Here is a 27,599-nt window from a genome sequence, read left to right as displayed (position 1 = left end):
TAAAAAACCAACATGTATAAATAAAAGGCATTGCCATATACAATGCTATGAAAGAACACAGTCCGTCATCAGTCACGTTAAAAGACTAAAGCTATGATGACTTACTACCACATAACAAACATTACAAGTAATACGACGTTGTCACTCTAAGATGCCTCCTAACTCAGTACACTCCAAATCGAGCTACTGCTTGGAAACTTGTAATTTGAAAATAATGAAGAAACGTAATAAACCACACTACAGTAGAACCCATATGGAGACATAATCACCACCAACAGACAATGAATCTCAAGGCCAAACACCAAAGCACCATGAAGTAGACCTTTGAGGCAAGCACCGATCTTTGCTTTCTATACTCAAAACATACATCAAACAGAGAACTGGATGAGGGACCATTTGTCATACTCCTGATAAGCAAAATATTACCTCATGCTTTATAATTTAAACAGTCCTACAAGGTGGAATGAAACACCAAACAGCCAATAGCATAAGATGAGAGAGCTATATATCTATGATCAAAGCAAAGCCCAAGTCAGTTTATTTTAAATAATTGGCAGCAATAGGTAACAACACTAGGTAATCATTATAGATGCACTGTCAAGCCAGACCGAAACAAGCCAAACTGATTAGTATGTAAATGTTTACATTCATAGAGCCATGTTTGTTGGTGTATGTCAGCGTCTTCTCCGGTGTTGTTTATAATGCGCTTCGTTAAGGGAATGTCTCTTCAAGACCTTTCCAGGGGATTAATGCAGGTCACAGGAGCACAGATTTAATTGGGAAATGGGCTGTGGTTGCTGACGCCATGCTCACGGCCCAGATTTGCCTCCAGCCATCTACACACCTCACTCACACTGACAATAAACAAAGGGAATAAAGTGAGGCTGGGGTCTGTATCAGGTCAAGTTTTGAAGATGTACAAGAGTGGAAGATGGTAACGTTTCAAAACACAAACAAGCGTGGATTTGTGCCAGTCAGGCTCAAACACAGGGATACAACACTGAAAAGGCCAGCTGTCCACAAAAGGGTTGCTTATACACCGGTCACACGGAGGGATCTGTGGTTTCCCCGTGGCGGGTGCAAGACAAACTAGCAAACCACACGTTTTCTGGATGGCTCCCAACATGGCTTTAGGAAATTCCACAGCACTGAGTCTGCTCTTACCAAGGTGGTAGATAACATTCGCCGAAAAGTAGATCTTGGCCAAACTACCGTGCTAGTGCTGTTGGACCTCACGGCGGCGTTTGACACCCTGTCTCCCTCTACTTTGACATCTCGGTTAAGGGAGGCAGGGGTAACAGGGTAGGCTCTGAGTCTCCTGAACTCTTTCCTACATCAGAGAGAACAGCGAGTGATGCTCAGAGATTTCCTCTCCCCTGCTAAATCGTTGCAATGTGGGGTGCCACAGGGGTCGGCCTTGAGCCCAACCCTGTTTAATATCTACGTGGCCCCCCTCGCGAGATTAGTAAGATCACAGGGGATGGAGGTGGTGTCGTACGCCGACAACACTCAGATCATGGTGTCCCTGGCCCACTCTGTGAGTACATCCGCGTCCAACTTTAGGTCTTGCATGCAGCTTGTTGCAGAGTGGATGATCCTTAACTCCCTAAAGTTGAATGGCGACAAAACAGAGGTCCTGGTCTTTGGTAAGGACCAGGACGTGTGGTCGGGTGAATGGTGGCCCTCATCTCTTGGCACCTGCCCCACTCCTGTCCAATCTGCCAGGAATCTCGGCGTCATCTTCGACACCTCGCTCTCTATGGAGCTCCAGGTAAATAGGACAGTTGCCGCCTGTTGGGGAGTTATTAGGACTCTTAAAAGAATCCTTCATTACCTTTCCCCCCAGGCATGCAAGCAGATCGTGACCGCTCTTGTTGGCTCCAGGCTTGACTATTGTAATTCACTCTATGCTGGGGCCAACAAGTGCCTTCTGCAGCGTTTGCAGGTGGTGCAGAATGCTGCTGCGCGATTTGTGTTGGCCCTTCCATGGCTGTCATCTGCTACTATGGCAAGGAAGAGCCTTCATTGGCTCCCTATTCCTTCTAGGGTTTCTTTCAAACTTCTTTGCCTCACTTACAGTGCCCTCATGGCAGGCCCTTCTGATGCTCTTGGGTCGCTGCTTACCCGCTATGTGCCTAGCAGATGTCTTCGCTCTCTAGAGCTGAACCAACTGGTAATCCCCCGTTTTAAGAAGGTCAGATCGGGGAGTAGGGCATTCGCCATCTTGGCACCCCAATTATGGAACACACTTCCGTTGGAGATCAAATCTCAGCCCTCATTGGATCTCTTTAGGAAAGCCCTTAAAACTTGGTGTTTCATTAAAGCCTACCAGTAAGTTCCCGGCACCTTGTTGACTCAGCTAGATATTGAGCTAGGCGCCTTGACGCCCACTGGGCTAAGTTGCGCGGTTATAAATCACATTTCATTCATTCATACAGATAATAACACCAATTCAAGCTTTTTTCTGTACTTAGAGCATTGCTCACGCAATGGAAAAATAAAAAATACACTAATACAAAGTTGAAAAAAACAAAGTATGCAAAGCTCGTTTCACCTAACACTGGGAACCAGAGATTTCTAGCATTACAAAGGAAAAACATGCATATTCTTCTTAACTCCAGGATGCTTATTAGTGTGACGTGCACTCAAATACATTTACTGTAACAACATCCGTTTAAGATGTAAGGGGAGGGGTCGCATCTCAGGTGAAACCCACCTGAGCCAGCAAGGCAGGACCGGAGGGCGCAACTTGTGTTTTCAAAATAAGAGATACACACCTTCATTGAACGGGGAAATGCAGCGGACCGTGCAGAAAAACATAATGAAGACAGAGGGAGATTTGAGGCACAGCAATTTAAACACCAGGCCAGTAATATTGTTACCTTAGCTTAGGTTTTACAATATCACCTGACTCAATGCAATAACAGAGAGAACATAAACGTCCTGGGAAGAGCAACCTCGTAAACCTGGACAAGCCCCTGAGTGGTGCGCGCGCCACAGCGAGATATGTGGTTTCAATTATTGCGCCCGTGTCTGATCACATGGCGGCGGTGCGGATAACTGACACCAATAGGCCATGGCGGCGCAATGCGCCCGCCTTTGGCCAATTGTTTGCTGTCCTTGTTAAAAATTGTGTGGGCCAAAAGGAAAAACACATGCACGTGCGTGTGCGATTCCTAGGTTAGTTTTGAAACCCCCTACAAGAAGTCTCTCGCTGCGCGTGTAATACTGTGCACTGCAACGCTAGGCGCAAGACCTAAAAATATATATATATTTTTTTCATTGTATTTCTGGGTCAAAACTGAGATGGCATGGTGTGAAAAATAATGATGCAGTGGGATGTGGCCTGAGTAAGTAGCAGTTGGTGAGATAAATTCCAGCATTCCATCCCTCACTTTTTTGTATACTTCAGTGCAACGCCCTAAGTGCAACAGAAATGTCCAGGCATGGGCTCACGATGTAACTGGGACCAAGCTGCACCCAACTGACAAGCCCCAATCAGGGTGAAAATGGTCTTAGGTTGCTTGTGTTCAGATCCTGGAAGTACAAGTCCTGGGTTGTACCTATTGGAACAGGGTCAAAGGGAGATAACGCTCTCAAAACAGAATCAAGTTGAAAGGCAGGCATGATTGCAGGCAGGTAACTAGAGGCAAAGCAGCAAACCAGGCAGGTCAAAACTGGCAGAAAAGAAGACAAACCACAATGATGGAGTGAAGAGAGAGAAGGAGGATGACAGCCTAAAGCACAGACTTACGTTCATACAGGAAGACAGGCAAACTGGCAAGCAATAAGGCAGTCAGACAGGCAGATAGGCATATAGATAGACCAGCATAAAAGGAGATAGACAGACAGGCAGGCACTAAGACAAACACAGAGGCATGCAGGCAGGCAGCATGACAGAGACAAGACAGAATTCCAACTTCACACGAGGGGCCACATTTTGCAGCAGTTACCTCAATCCCAAGCACTCCCAGGCCCACAGCTCCCGTCAGGTTGACATACTTCTGTAAAGATTTGGCAATTGCTGGGAAACAGCCCTGGAAATGGTAGAAAAACACAGAAATCATGCCCTTGTAATATTGTCAGCTCACCATGAGCACAAAGATCCACAATGGAGCAAGGCAAGTGGTGATGGTTGTTTTGTTATTATCAAGTTCATTCGTGGTTGATCTAAGACACATAAACTAAATTAGAATGAATCAAAATCTTCATTAACAGCATCCAAAAATATCCTTAATCTCAATTAACTCCATGAACTGTGATTTGTTTTTCGAATTCATCAATGAGAATACAAACGCATATTTTTCCGCCATCTCAGCACATGAAAGGACTATGGCTAACCCTCTTACTATGAAAACAAGCATTGACCTAGCCAATAGGTCTCACCTTTGGGGCCTTATAAGTATTTAGAGAGAGCTATTGGCTTTGTTAACGTTTTTAATATGTGTTGCAGAGCATTGTGAATGTTGTGCAACATGTTTAAAAGTTATAAGTTATAATTAAAAAAGTGTTATAACTATTTGTCACCTTATATATAAACTAGAAAACATTATATACAACTGAAGTATCCTAATAAAAACCAGAATTAACACCAAAAATGTGTTCTAGTTTTTTTGTTTATGTAAGGAACATGTTAGTGGGGGGAGGGGGGAGTGGAGGTGCAGTGGGGATGGGTGGAGTGGAGGTGTAGCGAGGGTGGGGGTGGGAGGAGGGGGAGTGGAGGGACAGGGAGGGAGGGGATGGGGCGAGGGGGAAGTGGAGGTGGAGGGAGGGGGATAGGGAGGGAGGTGGAGAGAGTCAGGGGGAGTGAAGATGGGAAAGTGGAGGTGGAGGGAGGTGGGAGTGGAAGTGAAGGGCGGGGGAGAGGAGGTGCAGGGAGGGAGGAAGGAGTGGAGGTGGGAGTAAAGTTGCAGGGAGGGAGGGGGAGTGGAGGTGTTGGTGGGAGTCAAGGTGGAGAAGGAGAGGGGGTCCAGGGAAGGGAAAGAGGAGTGGAGGTAGAGAAGGTAGAGGGAGGTGGGAGTGGAAGTGGAAGTAAAGGTACAGGGAGGGAGGGGGAGTGGAGGTGGTGGGGGGTGGAGGTGGGGGCGGTGGTGGATGGGGGAGTGGAGGTGGAGGAAAGAGAAAGGGAAAGGGGAGTGGAGTGGAGGTGGAGGGGTAGAGGTGGAGGGTGGGAGCGGAGGGAGAGGGGAGCAGAGGTTTAGAGGGGTGAGAGTAGAGGTGGAGGAAGGGGGGAGTGCAGGTGGACGGAAGTGGGAGTGGAGGTGGAGGGAGAGAGGGGGTTGGAGGGAGAGAGTGGGGAGTGGAGGTGAGGGAAACGGAAGGGAAAGGGGAGTGGAGTTGGAGGGGGTAGAGGTGGAGGGTGGGAGTGGGAGTGGACGGAGAGGGGAGTAGCGGTACAGAGAGGCACGAGTAGAGGTGCAGGGAGGGGGTAGTGGCGGTGGAGGGAGGTGGGAGTGGAGGTGGAGGGAGTGGGGAGTGGAGGTGCAGGGAGGGGATGGAGGGCAGAGATGGGGGTAGAGGGAGAGAGAGGGGGAGTGGAGATAGAGGTGGTAGAGTTGGAGGGAGGGAAGTGGAGTGGAGGTGGGAGTGGTGGTGGAGGTAGAGGGGGGAGTGGAGGTAGGGAGGTCAGAGTGAAGGTTGAGGGAGGTGGGAGTGGAGGTGCAAGGTGGGGGTTAGGTGGAGGGAGGGCAGAGAGGAAGGTGGAGGGGGAGAGGGGAGAGGGGGGAGTGGGGATGGAGGGGGGTGGAGGGAGGTAGGAGGAGTGGAGGTGGGAGTGATGGTGGAGGGAGAGGGGAGAGTGAAGGTAGATAGGAGGGAGTGGAGATGGAGAGAAGGGCGGAGTGGAGGTGAAGGGAGAGAGAGGGAGTGGAGGAGGAAAGGGGTAGTTGAGGGAGGAGTGGAGGAGGAGGAGGAGTGGAGGAGCAGTGGGAATGGAAACTAGTATCACCGAGCATGCTGTATTAAACCTTGTTTATAATGGATAACTAGCTCCTGGCACATTATAATGGCACTGTTTTCAAGTTTCAAGTTTCAAGTTTCAAGTTTATTGTATGATTAATTAAAATCATTACAAATATCTAAAACAGTTGAATATCATTACGTCCACAGTTAAAAGCATGCTACATTAATACTATATCCTATCAACTACAATGAGGGGATTCTACCAACACATAAAATATAAAAAAAAAAAAATACAATAGATGAAATTTGGTCCAGCATTTCTGAGTAGGTCTAATTTACAGTTAAAGTTTAGTCCTAAGGAGGTCTAATTTTTAGTCCTTTTATTGCACAACTTATTCCAAATAGGACTATGTCCTATTGCTCAGACCTCTCTGATCCCCTCCTGATCTGCTTTGAGTAATAGTTTTTTAATTTCTGCCAGATATTTCACTCCTCGGCAGGCCAGGATAATGGAAGAGCCGTCCATCCAGCGTATAACGGCTTGCCTGCATGTGCGAATTTGGAGTTCAATAAAGATAGGTCTTAGGTAATATCTCCTCCAAGCCGTAACTGCTGGACAAACGCAAAAAAGGTGAGTTAGGGATTCATTTTGGTAGCCGCACAGGCGACACTGAGGTAATTGTTTGGGTTGTTTCCAAGACGGCCGTAGATCTTTCGAAACGTGCAGACCCATCCTGTAGTTTATGTAAGACTTTTTAGGTGCCAGCTAAAGTGGGATGTTAGGTAAGCTTGAGGTTTCAATACTTTGTAGGAAGAAATAATTGTCCACCCGTGCCTACGTTTAGATGTTATAATTTTGTCCTCCAGAAAGGATTTCTTTTTTGCTGCGTCGTTTATCACCTTACTAAAAGATGTTTTTTCTTGGCTTTTTTCCCAATCTGCTTGTATTTCAAGGACAGCCAGGCAGGTTCTCAGGTAACTTCCCCATAAGTTTGATGGTTCTTGACCCGTCTGGGGCTTAATTTCCTCCCAACATAGTCTGTCCATTGAATCTGGTTCTGCAGATCGGAATTTGTGGCAGACCTTTAGGAACCCGCACATGCTCCGAAATTTTTGATTTAGAAGGCCGAATTCTAGCGGGACTTGAGATGGAGAGGCTGACTTTGGCAAATTAAAAACGGCTTTATAGATCCTTGTCTGGAGATCATTGAGTAGCTCCACCTCTTTACCACACCAAGTGACTAAGCCGTATGACAAAGTAGGCATGCTTTGTGCTGACATTACTTTTAGAAGGTGATTATTATTTGGGCAGTCCAATTTAGTTTTTAGTTGTTGGTAAGCAAAGATTAGTGACTGTGCTTTTGCTTTAGTAACAAGTTTATGCTCCTTATAGGTTGTATCCTGCCCTATTGTGATACCAAGGTATTTATATGAACCTTGCTCTTCGACCTTCGTCCCTTTTACTGTCCATTTGAACTTAATTTTGTGTGAATCCACCAAACGGACAACCTTTGTTTTTTATAATGGCACTGTTGTCCACCTGTCCGACCAAAAGATCCCTTGAATTACGCTTTGCCTCCTGATCTATGTGCGAGACCACAGTCTTCAGCTTTAGGCTGCTTAAAAATCTCCTAAACCCATTTAACGGCTTTACCTTGATGACGAATGCTACTTTATTTGGGGAGAACAGGGCTGCCCTTAGGGGATACATAGCCTCATTCTCCAGTAATGGTGTCAGTGGCATAATGGACAGAGACACCAAGGCGTAGACTCACACCAAATAGTTGGGTGAGAGCAGGCACCAGTGCTACCACTATATGCCTTGGTAACAGTCTTTGCGTTGGTGTCTGAGTCAACCAAACGTGGCCTCTTCTTGGGTGAACACTCATGTGAAGGTGAAATTGAGTTTCTGGCACAAGAGAGAGGTCATGCTCTGAACAGCCTTCATCTCCTGGGCATTTGGTGGCACTTTCTTGGTCATCAAAACGTAAAGTTGAAAAGGACTATAAGGTAGTGGAACGAGTTCCGTGACCAGATAATTATACCATCCCTGGGGCAATGAGAATGACCTCAGCAATGAAAGGTGGACCACTAAGTGACAAACCTTCTCTAATTAAAACCTTTTATATTTAAGCCTGCTTTTCGAGCATCCATAGTTGCACTCTGACTGTGTCTAATGATGAATTTTAAAGCCTCCTGAAAGTAATGGATGCTGTTAACACAGATCCTGTAGGAATTTCATATAGATGGTAACACACAGAGCAGATGTGTGCATGAATGACTTCCCCAAACAGGTGATGAAGAGATAATGTGGATACACATCTGCAAACAGCTTCTGGGAAGACGTGTATTGCCTAAAACTAGAGCTTTGCTAAATGGGCGGGTTACCCAACTTCTGGGAAGATGAAAAAAGAGGGTGAGGAAAAAGTAAAAAGAAAACAATAAGAGATGTGTGACAGCAGGTTCCACAGTTACACTTGGTGAGTATTGGGTTTGGGTTTCACTAATCTAATGTAACCTTTTGTGACTGGAGACTTAGCAGTTGTCCAGTCTTGCACACAGAGCCATTGAAACAGAGGGACCGACTTAGCAATGTTGCTACCTCCTAATTGGGGCATCAAAAAACATGTATAAACATATAAGTTCCTTATGTAGAACCAAGCGCAATCCCATATTGTAACACTGGTCACAGGGAAAATGGCTAAGAAATTATAACAACTAGTGAGTAAATACGATCAAATACTGGGGTAGTTTCAAAGTCTCAGCAGTTTTCAGTAACTTTCATAATTCTAGCTGTTCATTTAGTCTATGTCAATAATAAATCTCTTTTAATGATACAGCACTGGCTGAATATTAGGTTTACGGTGCTTAATTTTTTGGTATCATGCTGTAAGCTTTTATCGTTCAACGTCGCTACCCCGTTGCCTAAAGGGAGTATTCAACTGAATTGCAACTGTATTGTAAGACTGGAACATCAGCGATAAATGACAGCACCAGAACAGGATACTGTTACTGTTAACTGCCCCAGAACACCCCCAAAACAAACATTCACCACCCTTTGCAATAAGTGATCAGCAGGACATTGCAAAGTGACAAGGTAAACACAAAAAAACAGAACTCTGATGACATCTTTGTATTGTTTGTGAGGTGAAACAAGATGTGGACAGGGCTATAAAAGAATGTACCCAAATCTCACTCACGTTCAGGTGAAGCTGAGAGTGAGACACTACGTAAATAGTGTCCGTCCAGGTCTCGAGTGAGGCCGCCATATGGGAAAATGCAGACAGCTACCCGGAAAGTGCTTGGTTCCTGCTGCTGAGTTGGACGCCTCGGACAGCCCCCACCTCAGCTCTGGCTAGATTCAGCCTGGTACATGGGGACAGGCGTCACGGGAGATAATTACCTATAGTCCATCCCCGTAATTATTTTATTTTGCAGTCAGTGAGCGTGTGCTATCGTTTTGTTTGGGCCACAGTGATTATCAGTGAGAATCCATCACCGTAATTATAATTATTTTATGTGTAGTGAACCTCTCATGACTATAGCAGTTCACGATTTACACTCGGTGTGCGAGCGCCATTTTTAAACAAGTTCCTTGTAAATAACCCGCCCTTTTCCTTCACTGATCACGTTAATATCTTTCCTTGACCGCGGGACACACCCAAGTAACCCACCTATTGTACTACCGGCCAGGTCTTTCACTATAGTAGTTATCTTCTATACACTAACGCAGGTCATTCCGAGCGACATTTAAATGAGCTTGTGCATACTCAATGTTTTCCCACATTGGCCTGCATACGCCCGGAGGTTAAGGCCAGCTTCCTCCCTGATCGATGTTGGTTTTAAATGTTAGCATCATGTAGCATTGCTTGTCCCCCGGGACCTGTATTGATATTAGGTCCCCATTACCTCCAAAGGTGATCGCTCTCGCAGCACTATTTTCCTCGATTTCTCCACCGACTGGTGAAGAAATCTGCATATATTGCCAAGGTATGTACAGCCAAGGACTTCCAGCGCACATGTACAACCTTTACAATCTTGGTACTGAATATTCCTATTACCTACAGATAACCCTGATCAAGAAATGCTAGCAAGGCTGTCGGCTGACAGAGGCTACTGAAGAAGCCTCCATACCTTCCAAACTATAAGGTGAGCAGGCCAAGTTGGGTTTGACTCACTTTTTTATCTCACAGTACACACGCCCTATACTAAAGACACCCCTTATTCATTCGCAGGTTGTGCTACCTTTTGTCCTGATGAAGACCCGATATGGTTGCTAATAAGTCTACACCATCTACTAGGGTCGAAACGTCAACGTTATACTATCAATCCATCCATACTAAGTCTCAACAGATAAAAAGAATAATCGTGTTGTTTGAGACTATTGATGTCAAATGATGGACTGATGTTATTTTATATGTCTATATGTTATTGTGTCTCTACATAGTCACATAATCACTGATCACTATCACTCACATTAGCACTTCACCCTAACTGTGATTCCAGTCACAATTGTTTTTGGACAGCCTATTTTTTTTAACTTTGATTAACTCGTGCAAGATAATAAAAAATAAGAATACCCTTGGAAAAATCAGAAACTGTGGTGTGTGTTCTTCTTTCCTTCTATAATTGTTGCATACAGTATTTCCATGATTAATGATTAGAAATGCACTTAAAGTATCTAGTATAGTAAAACATAACAAAGAAATTGCCTTGAGCTCTTACAGAACCATTGTTTTTGTTTGCATTTTAAACATCAGTCAATTTGTGGCTTTGGTTGGAATAGGGCCCTTGGGATCTGCAGGTCTGAAAATTACCCCAGTGACGTAGTTCGCGCACTCTTCCCTGGTTGCTGCTCTCAGCGCTAAAGGGGCCCGCAACGTCCCCAGTGCTACCCTCGCAGTGTCTGGGGGCCCGTCTTTTCCTCCAGCCCCCTCCGTCACACCAATGCCTATGGGGTAATGGGCTCGGAGGGCCCACCTCTGTGAACAGGGCCAAGGATCAAATTGCCTGACGGTCCTCTCCGCCTGCGTCCCCTGCCGGCCCATGGGATACTTGCTGGCTGTAGCCTTAACGGACGATCGTAAGGATGTATGCCGGGGGGGTTGCACCGTAACACCAGCACTCGCGTCAGGAATCGCACTTGTCTGGGCGGCCCCTGCTTCTTCTCCGTGATTCAGCCAACCTGAGTCCCAGGGCGCCCCTCCAGGTGAATCGCCGGGCGCAGGATGCTAGTCTGGCGTCAATCCGGGGCACCCGATCACTCTGGGTCCCGGCCCCCCCTCGGTCGCAGGCCGATAGTAGATGTGGCTGATTCTCCGGTTATACTGCTCCGATTGCCCCGATCTTAGGCTCGGTGAGTTCCACTGGTCTTCCGACAGCCGATTCCGACCTCGGACTACGGATATATTGTACGGATAGATGCGGAAGAAGAGGGTTGATCCAGAGAGTCCTTAGCTTGCTGCCATCTTGCTTTGCCGCTAGGCCATGCCCCCCAGTGTGGCACTTTCAAAGCACAGGTTACGGCATATTTACAATAATATGTTGCATCCCTGAGCTTTCCCCTGCGCAGGCACACAATTGGCTGCCATGCGCTGATGCAGGCACCGCTGCCCTATGGTGAAATGGCGTTTGTCAGCTTCCATGTGTGATGCATTAGCACACATAGAGGTTCCAAAACTTGATTTTTTTAATGATTGTTTATGTGCAGGAAGGTACACCTTCCTCCACAAAAATACCCACAAGAGGTAATTTCCTCATTCTATGTGTGCTGCAGAAAGAGGACAAAACCCGGAGAAATTAATAAATTTCTCCTTGTTGCACTTCCCTACGCCTCCGAGGCGTAGCATTCAGATGCATTTCCAGGTTTACGATTTTGGGTAAATCTGGAAATGTGTTATGTTCCATGGGTGTTGCAAAGGAACACCCACAGCAACACCCAAGGAAGACCTCTTTGACGCAAAGTGCTGCATGTAAAGAGGTCGTATTTACAAGGACAGGAAAAGCCATGTGGGGCGAGGAAAATGCACCGCCGATGTGTCACAAATAGTGACGCACCGGAGACATAAGGGGCTTGTAAATAAGCCCCTTTATGTTTTCTTTTGTGGTAGTGTGGGCGAGCAGATTAGTCTTATGAGAGGGTACTGCTAAGCATTTTTTGTATTCAAAGAGGCAATAAATGAGACACACACTCAAGAATAAATCTGAGACCAATTTAGAAAAGTTGTATTTTTATTTAAAATTTTGATTCCAAGAACGTTGTTATCAAGTAAGTAGTTTTGTAAATATCAATTTTTACAGGTAAGTAAAATGTTCACTTAAATGCATCTTTACCCTGCAATGCTTTCCTGCCGGAAAAAAGGGATATGTTGCATACAGTTATTTACGGTTGGTTTCTGGGGGTCTCCTTCAGGACTTAAGGTAGCAGGGGTCCAATGTCAAAAGTACCACTAGCAGTTACTCGTTACCTGCCCTGGTGAGTCCGGGTGCAGAGATGCTGGTCAGGTTGGTAGCTTTGCGTGCTTTGCTGATGGAAAGAAGGGGGGGGGACCTAGAAACAGGCTGCAGAGGGGGACTCGGGGACATGTCGAGGTGCTCCCAATAGGGAGCCCGGTTCACAAGGGTCTCAGAGTAAGAAAACACAGTTGATTCTCGGGTACTCGGGCTGCAGCGTACAGGTGCAGAGTAGATAAGTCGGCTGCGTTAAAGGCCCTCGCGGTTGTCTATCTCACCGGTTGAGGGTGCAGAAATCAAGACAGCTGGGGCATTTTGGAAGTGGGTCTCTGCGTTGCTGATGTCCCTTGATGGCTGCTCGGTCTCGGTGCAGTGGGATGCCGGATCGGACTCTCACAAGCTTTGTTTGTTGTAAGGGGTCTGGTACCCCAGGTATGGGTGCTGTGCAGCTCCACTTGGTCCTGGTGTTCTCTCACTCAGTGGAGGGACAGGTCTGACCTTTGAGAGCACTGGTACCTTTTCCTGGGTGGCTGCTGCATCAGGCTGGCCAGGGAACTGCAACACAGTGAACCAGATTTAGCATCTCAGGGAGATTGCTGGCAATTTGTGAATGCAAAAACAAAAATTGATGGACAGAATGTAGAACAATGTCATACATTCACCCCAGTACAGAGATCTGGGCCTAAATTCATCGTTTTTTTGCTCACCATACCATTCCAGTTTGGACCCAGCCATATGCAAATCAGTCTTGGTCCTGCACTCAATAGGAACAGTCCTCCGAACTTCCAGGCCAGGTCCTCTCTTGACTGAAAACAAGCATCCTAGGACCGGTTTTGGGCTTTCAGCCCTCATCCACCAGGAAAGCTTGACTCCAGTGGCATGGAGAGCACAGGACCCACGTCTGGGCATACCCGTCCCACTCGGGGTGACAAATGCAAAAAGAACAATTGATGGACAGAATGCAGAACAATGTCATACGTTCACCCCTTGGGAGAACGCAATTATCTGATAGACTAAGCTTGGCAGGGTATCTCACTGTTCCACTAACTGAACCCTCTTTATATTTAGTTTATTAGAATTCTATTTTATTAATGGATCTCTTTTGAGTATATAATAATAGATATGGTATTTGATCAGTTTATTATGAGTTTTTTTGAGGTGTCCTTTTATTTTATTAGATTATTTATTTTTTATTTTGGTTTTTGTACCTTTTTACTCCTCAATTATCATAATTTTCAGAAGTAACAGACCGACTAATGTAGACATATGTGAACGGTTAGTTAGATTTGAGTACTTGTCTTACGACATGAAAAGCAATTTATTGTCTATTTTCCACCTATTAGTGATGTTGTTTTCTAGGCATACGTGGGGGAAAGGTATCAATAGAGGTGTCGCCAATATGGCCCTCTTGCTATCACGCAATCATCAGGAAGTGAATAGAGTTAGAAAAAGTAGGGATTGTATTCTGTATTGGACTCCGCTTTGAAGTCCCATTTCTATGTCTATATATTATCAACACGAATCGGTCTAGTATAGTTGTTAGGTTTATTTGTCCTTTGTTTCTGATTATAACATGACGTATTCCTTCAGTTATCTGATTCGTGAGTTTTCCCCACGTGATTTACATCATATCATATTTAGAAACCATTGAAAATGGCATCGTGTTTTTACTTCATCGGACACCAAACACGAGACGCGGACGGCTATCTTTCGCTCCGCCTCGCGCCGTTCATCAGCTTTTAAGTTAGGTAAGTTTCCATTAGTGTAGTTTAATTTTAGCGCTTTACTAAAACATTACCCTTCTTTATTTTGTTAAGGTCGCCGTTTTAGAGTTTAGACGCCCAAACACGGATGGCCATCTTCTGCTCCGTTGTTGTGTCCGCAGATCAATTATAAATCAGGTAATCTTCTATTGGCATATATTTTAACGTAGTTAGGGTTTCTATAATTAATTTTTTTTTGCTTTGACATCTCAATTCGTTATTTTATTCTTTTTATAAGGTTTCCTGTTCATATCGGTATTTTACAAAGAACAGATGGAACCACATATCATTTAAGCATTACATGCATCACGCTTTAAAGACAGGTATTTTTGCCCTATATTTTTTCCTATCCTCTCAATAGGCTCTAAATTACAGATGGAACATATTAGTCAACCTATGTTATTTTTTCCTCGCTTTTTGTTTGTCTGTAAGCATGGGCGGAAAATCCGTTTCGCTCGCGGATTTTGCGGATTTTCGGTAAATTCGCAATCCGCGAGATTTGCGAATCTCCCGCAAAATCCGCAAATCCGCGAGCAGCGGATTTTGCTCGCACTGTTCGCGGCTTCCCAGTACAACTTCGCGCCCCGCGAATAAGTGCAAAATTGCAGAAATACGATCTTAGCAAAACTGAAACTACTTACCAGGTTCAAAAGTTCAGGCTCATCATTAGTAGCCATTTCCTGTAGTGCTTCCTGAGGGGCCCCTCCAGAGTTCAGTTGCCAGTTGCAACTATTATGTGACCCTGCTCTGAACCTCAGAATAGTTACACATATGCCACAAAGGTCCTGAATTACAGCTAAGGGAGACAAGCAGGAGCCAGGCTGGAAGTTCAAATCCATTAATCAGCCCCTAATTCATTATTGTCAGTTGGGGCAGGGCAGGTGTTGTAACTAATTTTGCAACAATGAAAGCACTTAGCAAGTGCAAAAGATCACTAATCAGGAAGCACTAAGGAAGCAGGTGCCAGCTAAAAAAATATTCTGTGACACATTAATCAGCCCCAAATTAATTCAGGTCACTTGAGGCAGGGAAGGTGTGCTTGCGTTGCCACAATAATGTACACTGACTGGACAACCAGAGGGTGCTGTGATGAAACAGAGGGTGGCATGGGTGGGCCAGAGGGTGGCATGAGTAGTCAGAGTGTGGCAGTGGTGACAGAGAGTGGCAGTGATGAAGAAGAGTGTCCCAAACAGGCTGGACACGTAGAAACAACAAGTTCGCGAAACTTGCGTCCCGACAGGTAAGTTCGCAATTTGCGAAATTGTACAAAACCCTTGCAAACTGGCAGAAACCCGCGCAAACACACAAAAAAAATCCGCAAATTCGCGAGAATTTGCGGATTTTGCGGATTGCGAGTTCGCAAATCCGCAAAATTCGCGAACGCGAGATTCGCAAAATTCGCCCATGCTTATTTGTCTGATTTAGATATCAACACGACGAACACGGCGATCTGCCGGAAGCTTTTTACATCTTTTATTTGGCTGTCCTGTCTGAGTTATTGATGCAAGTAGTGGATGTACGCATCATCTTAATTACGCCATTTATACTCTAGAATACATATCAAATATATAAAATTGTTTATGATATTTTTTACAGTTTCTTTGTCAGGTCATCATCGCTTTTCTTGTCATTGAACACTGAATTACTTTTTATATAAGACACTACAAAAGACTATCTCTGACAGGAATTCATTTACGGTTTTTTTCCTCCCCCCCATTTTTTTAATCTAAATACAATAATATGTTCTACTTCATTTAGGTTAAGAGCATTGTCCAAATATTTAGTAATGTGGACCCTTCCATTGATAGAGTATTCTGGAAAGTATGCAAGGAACCTGCCCTTAGCCCTATTGGTTTGGGTTTTTATTAGATACTTTGCATTGATTTTTATGAAAACATACGTATAGTATAGAACTATAGTAATACCTAAGTTTAGGACAACCCTTTCATTTGTGTTCTTACTGTTTCTCTTTTTCTGTCTTTATGTATATATCCAGCTATGCTGATAAGATGAGAAGTAAGGTTTCCTTTCATATGCTAGGAACAATTTAATCAATGTTTTTTTATAAATTTATGAATTATTCTGTTTTCCAGGGAATTGCAATAATGTGTATTAGATATACATACTTAAGTGTTAAAATTGAAATCAATAAACACATGTATATTTTGTATGGTTTTTTAAATATTTATGTTGAATTGTTTAAATGCATTATATGCATAGATGTAGAACTATGAGTATATTAAATGGTCTTTTATCACTGCTTTTAGGTTTAACAGTGGCTACTCCTGAAGAAGGCGTTTTGATTACGCCGAAACGCGCGTCGATACAATCGAATAATAATATAATATTGCCACCTTTTTCATGTTTATGTGATTGATCTAATTACTATGAATGATACGATCGAATAAGAATATAATACTGCCACCTTTTTCATTTTTATGTGATTGATCTAATTGTTATGAATTTCTATTGTGTGTCCAACACAATTTTTAACTCCATGTAATTTTTAATATGATCAAAAATTTATACAGTATTTATTTAAATCACGTTATTTGCTTTTCCCTGTTTCATGTGTTTTATATATACAACAGACTGACTGCCTAGGGTTGGTTTTTCACTCATATGATGTTTCCCTGTCCTAGGAATTGAAATATATTTACTATTCAGGGGGTCCTTGTTTTTTACATCTATACGTTCACCCCAGTACAGAAATCTGGGCCTAAATCCATCTTTATTTTGCTCACCATGCCATTCCAGTTTCGACCCAGCCATAGGCAAATCAGTCTTGACCATGCACCTAATTGGAACAGTCCAGCCTGAACTGCCAGGCCAGGTCCTCCCTAGACTGGAAACAAGCATCCTAAGACCGATTTCGGGCTTTCAGCCCTCATCAACCAGGATTGCTTGACTCCAGTGGCATGGAGAGCACAGGCCCCACGTCTGGGTATACCCGTCCCACTCAGGGTGACAAATGCAAAAAAGAACAATTGATGGACAGAATGCAGAACAATGTCATACGTTCACCCCAGTACAAAGATCTGGGCCTAAATCCATAATTTCTGTGCTCACCATGTCATTCCAGTTTGGGCCCAGCCATATGCAAATCAGTCTTGACCCTGCGCCCAATGGGAACAGTCCAGCCCAAACTGCCAGGCCAGGCCTCTCTGTACTGGAAACAAGCATCCTAGGACTGGTTTCGGGCATTCAGCCCTTATCAGCCAGGATAGCTTGACTCCAGTGACATGGAGAGCATGTGACCCACGTCTGGGCATACCGTCCCACTCGGGGTGACAATTGCAAAAAGAACAATTGATGGACAGAATGCAGAACAATTTCATACATTCACCCCTTACATAGAGAGCTGGGCCTAAATCCATTGTTTTTTTGCTCACCGTGCCATTCCAGTTTGGACTCAGCCATATGCAAATCAGTCTTGACCCTGAGCCCAATGGGAACAGCCCAGCTTGAACTGCCAGGCCAGCTCCTCTCTGGACTGAAAACAAGCATCCTAGGGCAGGTTTCTGGTGTTCAGCCCTCATCAGCCAGGATAGCTTGACTCCAGTGGCATGGAGAGCACAGGACCCACATCTGGGCATACCCGTCCCACTCAGGGAGACAAATGCAAAATGAACAATTGATGGACAGAATGCAGAACAATGTCATACATTCACCCCAGTACAGAGATCTGGGCTAAATCTATCGATTTTTTGCTCACCATGGCATTCCAGTTTGGACCCAGCCATATGCAAATCAGTCTTGATCCTGTGCCCAATGGGAACAGTCCAGTCTGAACTGCCAGGCCAGGTCCTCTCTGGCCTGAAACAAGCATCCATCAAGGACCAGTTTCGGGCTTTCAGCCTTCATCAGCTAGGATAGGTTGGCGCTAGTAGCATGGAGAGCACAGGACCCACGTCTGGGCATACTCTTCCCACTCGGGGTGACAAATGCAAGAAGAACGATTGATGGACAGAATACAGAACAGTGTCATACATTCACCCCAGTACAGAGATCTGGGCCTAAATCCATCCAGGGTCAAGACTGATTTGCAAATGTCTGGATCCAAGCTGGATGGCGTTTTGGGCAAAAGACGATGGATTTAACCCAGATCTTTTGACTGGTGAGAATGTTTGCATTGTCAGCATTCTGTCCATTATTTGTTTGCTGTGGCAATTTGTGAATGGCTGGCAATCTACCAGGGTTCTTGGCAGTTGCTCAATTTCAGGACGAGTCCATTGATCAGGATTGTCAAGACTGGTACAGGCAGGCAGGGTTTGGTACCAAAAGTCCACAGAAAATCTTTAGTTCTTATTTTCTTGTGGCTCTTCTTTGCCCTCTTCTTCTAGATCCATCACATCTAAGTTCCTGGCATCGGGGCTGCCACCTAAATACTCAATTTAGGGCCCTTACAGGGAGTACACTCAGTGAGCCTAATTCCATCAAAACCAAGATGGTGGAGTTCTAGTTTTTGTGTTCACATCAGGCAGCCCACCTTAGTGGTGGAACTAGCCTCCTGACTAGCAAATTTTTCCACCTATCCTGGTGCCAAATGGGCTCAGGGCAGGGGGTGGCATTTCTCCTGTCTGGGGGATGCCTGGGTTGCATATCGAAGGCGGCTGAGGCCTTTGGAGCCTCTTGCCTTGATATGCTGATTACTTAGTCATCCTACTTGGAGGAGGTGACAACACCTTTGTTCGGACCAGGCACTGTTTCTGCCCTCAGAGAATGTGGGCTTTCACCTGCAAGGGGTCAGAAACCTGTCAGTGGTGGCTGTCTGGTCTACACCAGCCACCCAGTACATTAGAAAACTATAGTTTTTTAGGGGGCACCTCTGAGGTGCCCTCTACGTTCCTGTATTAACCACATGCGCGCTGTGCTCATTCTCCTGGAATGCTGACTTTTTAAAAAACCCATTGTTCATGACGAGCTGGGCTCGTCATCAGTGTTTGAGGAGGCTACACCATGACGAGCCCAGCTCGTCATCAGCCTCGAAGGGGTTAATAAATCTAACACTAGAATCATTGTGGGCTTATTAATACAAGATAATAATAGTTTTAGTAAAGCCATAAGGTAGCTGGGGAACTTGTACTCACCCTTGCCCAGTACATACACTCAAGATTCCCTGTTCACTGGCAATGTCCAAGAATCGGCATGGACATCACAGGGGCATAGCTGCTCAGGCAGATATGTCCTCACATATAATGTAATGCACCCTGCTTTATGGCTGTAAGGCCTGCTATGGAGGTGACTTACTTATATTACATGCAGTGTCTACAGGCCCGGCAAACAGGAAGTGTGCCATGCCGTGTCTTCACTTTTCTCTGCACCATGTCACACAGGCTACAATAGTAGTTTGCATGAGTGTAGTGAGGGGGACCCTAAGGGTGGCACAATACATGCTGCAGCCCTTAGGGACCCTCCTCAGCTTCCCTGTCCTAGGAACCATGGATGCCATTTACTACAGACTTACAAGGGGTGCTAAAGGTATTGCCAATTGGAGGAACAATTGTACAGTTTTAGGTAAAGAGATCTGGCACTGGGGACCAGGATAGAAGGAACACAGTCACTTTTGTCAAAATTGCATCAAATGCCAAGCAAAGGGCAGTGGCGCAGCTATGGCACTCCAGATCGGCTCCCACTATAAAACAGTTGCTCCAGGATCTAGTTTATTGCTGAGATCAATTGAAAGTGTACGAGGAGGAGTTACCGGAATCATCTCGCCCTAAGAATTTTTGGGCCCCCATCACGTCCTACTTGATGTCTAACCCTGTTATACTCTGAACGACATATTCCGATTGTTGGTTCCTCGCATCGGCTTTGGGCTGGTTATGTACTGGATAATGTGTTACTCTTTGCTTTCCTTTGTCTGTCAGGAATCAAGGTGACCCTGCTGGGGCCAATATTTTATTCTTCGATACTTTGTTGACAAGCAGAACAGTTGCAGATATACATATAGGAAGCAGTGAATATGTCGTGGATTCTGACTGGGGGGGTTGGGAAGGAGGGATGGGGTGTTGGTTTTGGGGATGTAGAACTGACTCTGCATCTATGTTTATGGAACTTGTACTTGTATGACCTGTTTGAAAACAATAAAACAATGAAGAAAAAAAAATGCTAAGCAAAAAGTGGGGATGACCATGTCAAAAAGGGGCCCTTTCCTACAAGAGTGAACACTGATATGATTGAAGGCCTACGAACACAGTGCAATGGCTGGGCATTCCGATACAGTGATTCACTAACAATTAGGACCTGTGATATTGCATTTTCGGTTATGGACATTCCCAGGCAAAGTCCACTATTACATTACATTTTATCAGATGTAAAAAGCCAGTTTGCCATCACAAACTCTGCAATTATCAAAATCAGAGGGCTGATGACTGCCAAATAACTCTTAGCTATGAATCAAAACTATTTGACAAGTCAAGATCTGGCCCTTGCAGACAGATCTTCATACCACCTTGGGCAAGATCTTTTAAGCCCTATTGAGCCCACATGTGAAACGAGGGGACTCCAAGTTCCAAATGTCCTCAGCGCCAGACAGGCACCAACAAGCTTTAGCAACAAGTGGGTGAGACTACCCTTGCATTACGCTACAAAGCACTCTTTGGGTTCCTGTGGCGCAGGACATGTGTGAGCCGCGCTCGGGCAAAGCCCAGGGAAGGGTGAACCCGTTCTGCACCGGTCATCGATTGGAAGAGGCTGAGCCATCCCCCTAACATCGCTAACACTCTTTGATATCTACTGTTGTAGCCTTTGCTGTGGCAAGGGGCAGACTGTTTAACACAGAATTATAATGGGGAAGTAGAGAGAAAATGTTAATGCCCCTTTGCCTGCTATGGGAACCACAGTGGACGGATTCCTATAGTGAGCGGTGGGGGTGACCAGCAGGGAGATAGACCTGGTGGAAAGACGGCTGTCTCTCTTGACACCCACTGGTGTGTGGTCTATTACAGAACGCTCAACTGCAGATCTGATTGTGTGTCCATCAAAGGGGAACGAGGAAGTGGGAGCAAGTACTCCTACTTCTACTCCAGGCTCTCAAGTTGTTCTTTCAGGAGACACCAACACTGATAGGGCCCCTGGAGATGCCTTTGTAAGGGCATCAGAGGGTGGAGAAAATTATAAACAAACTATGCGTAATGGGGTTGAGACAAGAGAACAGAAGGGCAAGAGGAAGAGGACTGAGGGCGGGGGGGGGGCAAATCCTAAAGGCAGTGTCCTGGCCAATCAACCCACTAGCTCACACAATCAATTGGTTCAGGCATCCGGGAAGGAAGAGCGCTGAGCTCTTCATGCCAGAGGCACTAGCAGAAAATGTGTATGCCCGTGTTGTTTTGGCTATATTGACTTGCTTAACCCGTTCTATACTCGGCTTGAAACCATTGAAAGGGAGCAAGTGAAATTGAATTGTGCTTCAGAAATTAACCAGCCTATAAAGGCAGTATCAAACCCCAATCTCCTTCAGAGTCATAACTCACAGCCTAGCACCTTTCCTACTAACACACACGTCGCAGGTGGCATCTCCCTTCCCAGCAAAGAGCTTTGTGTTAAAAGAGTGGTACACAAAAGTGAGCAACCCAATATACCCTTGAGGGTTTGGGCAATAGATATGTGATGGTAATTGAACCTTCAAGGGTTTTAACTGTCTTAATGTTTTGAAAATATTTTAAATATCTACAATTGTACGACCTGATATATTTGATGCTGTTAATGCACAACAACTGTGACAAATGTCTTTTTAAGTTAATTTCTGTTTGTCACTGAACAATGATCTTTTTGAGACAGAAGAGAGCAAGAGAAAGGGTGTATATGAAAGAGTATTCGGATTTAATATTTGTTACAAGGGTACATGATAGATATACAACGTTGTAAGAGAACATACAAATAAATTGATCTATAAAAATTCTCTATACAACAATTGCAAAAGCTTTTCTACCTATTTACAATCTAATTTATTAACCGGTAGAAAAAGCAATCGTCGACGTTTCGGTCTCTATTCTTGCGTTTCCGAGACCATCCTCAGGACAGGTCCTGAACTGACTTGGAAGTGACGGGCTGCAGCAAATTAATTTCAGTTGTTGAGAGCTGACTGCGATAGACTCAACGTTGTAACTACAAACGCCAGAATAATACGATAGGAGATTTTCACCAATTTTTTTAGGTTATTCTACTAAGAGAGATACAATCATTTTGATTTATGCTGTGTCGCACATTACCACTATATTCAGAATTTTCGTGATTGAGGGTCTCCCAAGATATGATTTTTTATGTCCTGAGGATGGTCTCGGAAACGCAAGAATAGAGACCGAAACGTCGACGATTGCTTTTTCTTTACAAATTGTAAGCTCCAACAAGGATGTGGAGGACCATGCATGCATTCCTGCTTGCCGGAATGGGTCAGGGACACAACTTTTCGGTCAAAGGTTAACATCATGGAATATGGCGGGCATCTACAATAAGCTTACAAACTTGGACTGGCTAACAGAGGTAAGAGAAGCCGACATTATCATCTTGCATGAAATTTGTTCACCGGAGGGCTTTAGTGTGGATGGTTATTACTCCCTGTGTACTGCTGCCATGCCATCCAACTCAGGGTAGGCCAAGGGCAGGTAGCTATCCTAGTTTTGGTTAACCTTGTGTGTTCCTCTTCAAGAACTCTAAGGTACTCTTCTCATTTTCAGCTTCTCCTCACTCAGACCCCTTACTCTTTTGATTGGATCCTGATAAATTTGTAAAACAATATATTGATGTAAGCGAAATTGAGGTAATAGGGCAATTAGAAACCATCCTAGATTCTTTTACTGAAAGTCATAACAGGGAGACGCTCATAGTCTGGGCGGGTGACTTCAATATAAAACTTTGTGGTGCAAATAAAGATATGTATTGTGGAGCACAAGGATGGTGGTGGGTCCCAAAACTTTCAGCACTCTCCAATTGGGTATTTTTTAAATATGTTTATGATAGCAAGGAATTTGGTTTATGCCAAAGAATTTATGTCCGGTGCTTCGCCTCTTCCCACCTATATGGACTTGTGTTGGAATTAGACACAAGCTCGAAAACCACAGAAATACATGTACAGGGGATAGGTCAATCACAGAGAGCTGGCCACTGAGTGTCGTTGATTAGCAGAGCCTTTAGTCAAATTTTGCTGTGAAGGGATGAAAGATGAGGAAGTATGTGTTAGGTGGTAATGGAGAAGTGGGCACAGGGCCTGGCTACAGTGGGGGCCCTGTGACCAGACCTCTGTTGCACATGCCTATCCCCTATTGTATGCTAGATGCAGAAACTGGTGTGACACCAGGTCTTGCAGACACCTTCTACTGTGTACGTCCAACTCTGTGCATAGTGGGGGTTGGCCGATTGTGGAGGGGTGGCTGCAGACCCTGGCCACAGGGCATGTGGCAAACTGTTTTAGAATATGCCTGTTTCTATGTCTCAAACAGCCATACCTTTGTGTATATGTGCATTTACGTATCGGTGCAGATGATGTGTACGTCCAACTCTGTGCATAGTAGGGGTTGGCCGATTGTGGAGGGGTGGCTGCAGACCCTGGCCACAGGGCATGTGACAAACTGTTTTAGAATATGCCTGTTTCTATGTCTCAAACAGCCATACCTTTGTGTATATGTACATTTATGTATCAGTGCAGATGAAAATGTAGCCATGTGTAAAAGGTAGTGGCAACAATATATAATTGTATGCTGTAAGTGCACCTTCCTTCCTCTGTCCACTCTTGTTTTAGGTTTCAGATAGTCAGCAGCAACGATAGCCCTCCAAGCACTGGGGCTCTGGTTTCTTTGATTTTTCACCAAAGGATCCATTGACCCACTATCATTCCTAGCACTTGTAGACATCTTTCGCTCATAAGCAAGCATCTGTAAAATGTGAACTGAATCTAGTTTGGAAAATTGGTGAGACTATTGGAGGCAAAGAACGAAGTTTAAGTGTTTGTGAATGCATGTTGTTAAATGGAATTTGGGGGCATTTGACATTAAATAAACTTTGTAAAGATACTGGGCCAGATGCACAACGGTTTTTGCATGCCCAAACAGGTTTGCGAACCCATTTGCCCATGCAAAAACAGCCTGGGGTATGTACAAACCCTATTTGTGAGTCATAATTTTTTGTGACTCACAAAATAGGGTTTTGCGACTCGCTATTACGAAGGGGCGTTCAGTTCTTAATAGCTTGCGCAACCCTATGTACAGATGTTTTGTGTCCGCAATTGAGAGCGCAAAACACTCGCTAATTACCACTCTCTTCAAGAGAGTCGTATGGGGTTTCAAATGGGAAGTGGTCTCCAGGGGGAAAGCAAGGACTATAAGTATGCTTGTAGGTTTTGAAACATATAGATAAAAGGCAATGTCATGTACAATGCCAATAGCACAAACTCTCGCAATTGTGAGACCTGTTGTATTGCAAATGCTTGTTCAACCTCTTTGGCGGTTGTAATGGTTTACATTTTATCCCACTGTCAATAGGTAGCTGCTGCTGAGAAGAGAAGGTAAGGCAGACAACTGAAGTGACTTTATTTAGGCCAATGAAAAAATCGTACCCCATGAAATTATTTTCTTTGGATCGCCTGTTCTTTATTGAACAAGAATCACAGATCGTCAATGTTGCGAATATATTTACCCAAAATTATTAAAATCTAAACCATAATGAAAACGTGAAACGCATTCAATAAAAAAATACCTTCGGAAAAAAGTGGTATAATTCATAAAAATATTCAAGAAAACAAGATTATTGCGGTTTACCAAACGTGAAACAAATGTAACATTTCTGAGTCAGTCTGAAGGAAGCTAGACAAATTACATATTTTCCATTCTGAAATATCTCAATAGAGAACCAACTGGTTAGAGTTCTTTACTATCACAAAAATAGATGTCTTTCAGAAACAACACAACATATTACTTATTTAAAGAACCAAGAGGTGTCATAATTCTATACCCTTCCAAGTTCACACAAGAACCTGAAGCATACATAATGTATAAGTATTTATTCAAATTTAAACTAAACAGAAATGGATCCACAAAAGGGCTCAAAAAGTGTTACATGCGGGTACAGTTTAATTCTACACATAACCAACACATGTATTTTTATTTCAGGTACTCATAAAGCCGGGGGCAGAGCTAGAATAATCAGAAAATAGAAATATATAGCAGACCTGTTGAACCCTCCGCAATTTACGGATGACAGTTCCATGTAGGGTGTAACATGCACACAAGAAATAAACAAAAATACGCCTTGGCAGCCTTGTGGGCTGGTGTGTGTTGGCTGGAAAGCCTGCGCCTATTCACACATGGCCACTCCGTGACCTCGAGCTGATGACTGCCTGCGGCTCTTTGTGCTTGCGCTGATTCACAGCTCTCTTTCCTCTTTAGGATTTTGGGATGCGCCGTGAGCGTGCACATCTGCTGATCGCCAGAGAAGACAAGGAGCAGGCAGAAATGCTGGGATTATGGGACACACCGTGAGCGTGCAGATCTGCTGATCGCCAGAGAAGAAAGCCATGAGCGTGCACATCGGCTGTCCGGGCAAGTGGACATCTCCTATCCCCCTTCCAACACCAAACCGACAAAAATAGGTCTCGCCAAGGCGTGCAGCGCATGCGCTGCATCGCTAGGCGAGATCTAATGAAACAAAAACGTTTTTTTTTTTAAATGCATCCCGTTTTCCTTTAAGGGAAACGGGCTGCATTTAAAAAAAAAACTGCTTTATTTAAAAGCAAACCCAGACAAGGTTGTCTGCTGATCTCAGCAGCCCACCATACCTAGGAGGGCCTGCCATTCCCAATGGGGTCACAAATTGCGAGAAGCTCATTAATTTTCATGAGCCTCCCTATTTGAGACCCCCGCTGGGAATCGCTAACAGTGTGAAATACACTGTTGTACATTGGTAATAGCGCCTCGCAAATTGCGGGCCATTCCCAATGGTGTCGCAAATTGCGAGAGGCTCATTAATATTCATGAGCCTCTCTATTTGAGACCCCCATTGGGAATAGCTAACAGTGTGAAATACACTGTTGTACATTGGTCCCAGCGCCTCGCAAATTGCGAGTCGCAAAAAACTCGCAATTTGTGAGACGCTATTTCCAGGGTCGTACATCTGGTCCACTGTCCCATTGGCCATCAGTGGAGTCTTGATCTTACCTGCCCATTAAGTTTTGAGATCAAGATCAAAAATGCCACTCGTGTTTACCTGGTCATTAACAAATCCTGTTACGTTTTGTATACAGTTGTTTCTGTTTAGGATGTTGTCGGACAGCACTGGATTGTTCCGGATACAGCAGGCATCTGGCCATGGTGTCATCGGATAGAGCTTGTGAAAAAGGGACCCATTCCCAAAATTGTCAGGTCCAGAGATTCCACAACAGGACATCTGAAACAGAAGAGGAGACATTAGATTTATAGCAATGGAGGAGGTCCTGCTTCTCTCTAAGCGGTCTTGTGGTGATTAGCACAAGGACATAGAGCAGTGTGGTTGACTTTGCAGTCACTCTCATTTGGATGCTTCTTTTTTATGTTCCAGCTTATCAATCTTGGGTTTGTCCCTTCTATGGGACATTGGGCCCGATGTAGGTAAATCTACATTTACCACTTCATAAATACCGAATCATACCGAATCGGTATTTATGAAGTGGTAAATTAGAGGGGGGGGAGATGTAGGTATTTCAGATTCGGTAAATACCGAATCTGTAAGATTCGGTATTTACCGATTCTGTAAATACCGATTCGGTATCCCCCATTGCTTCCTATGGGCCTTGAAGCCCATAGGAATCAATGGGCATTACCGAATCGGTAATTACCGATTTGGTAATTACCGATTTGTGCAAGGGTGCAGGGGGTGTCACTTTGACACCCTCCAGCACCCCAAAAAAAGGCATGTGAGCCATGTGGCACAAAGACATGCCCTAAGGGCATGTCTGTCTGTCACATGGCATAGGTGTGCATGCACACATGTGCATGCACACCTGGATTCGGTATTTTAACACCCAATTGGATTGGGTGTTAAAATACCGAATCTGAAGGGCCTGTGGGACTGAAAGTAGTCCCACCCACATCCCAAATTTAAAAAATCGGTAAAATTACCGATTCAGTATTTTTGCGATTCGGTAATTTTACCGAATCGGTAAAATACCGAATCGGACAAAAAAAGGTCCCCTACATCTCAGCAGGCCAAATACCGGTCGGAAACGGCCGAAATCGGCCGTTTCCGACCGGTATTTGGTACCTACATCGGGCCCATTGTCACTTACCTGTACCTTTTGACTGTCCGTCTTCTATGGTTTCACTGCCCTCTTTTCAAGCACTACTTGTTTCTTTTGGATTAAGTACTTCATCAGAGTGCACATGTTTTCTAGCTGTCTCCCATGTAGTTCTCTTCTCCTGCATCAGCCGCGCATTGGGAGGCATCTGTAGCTGAAGCTGACTGAGACACCAGGCTCATGACACTGACACACTGCTGCCTGACTAACTTTGCAGG

The 27,599-nt window shown here is 44.6% G+C and overlaps 1 protein-coding gene across 1 annotated transcript in view; it reads right to left on the bottom strand.

Annotated features, from left to right (window-relative positions):
• The window catches only part of LOC147712385 (tetraspanin-18-like), a 143,084-nt gene that overhangs the window by 11,689 nt on the left and 103,796 nt on the right, over positions 1-27,599 (bottom strand). Inside the window, exons 4-5 of the mRNA XM_086920327.1 lie at positions 26,316-26,495; positions 3,954-4,037 (exon numbers count right to left, since the gene is read on the bottom strand). Coding sequence (XP_086776453.1) covers positions 3,954-4,037; positions 26,316-26,495 — 264 coding nt within the window. The remainder of the gene's footprint in view (positions 1-3,953; positions 4,038-26,315; positions 26,496-27,599) is intronic.

This window comes from Lissotriton vulgaris, chromosome 5 (genome assembly GCF_964263255.1).
Source record: "Lissotriton vulgaris chromosome 5, aLisVul1.2, whole genome shotgun sequence".
In the NCBI taxonomy this organism is placed as follows: Eukaryota; Metazoa; Chordata; class Amphibia; order Caudata; family Salamandridae; genus Lissotriton; species Lissotriton vulgaris.
Note: the sequence above shows the minus strand (reverse complement) of the source record. Positions and strands in the feature narration are given on the sequence as shown.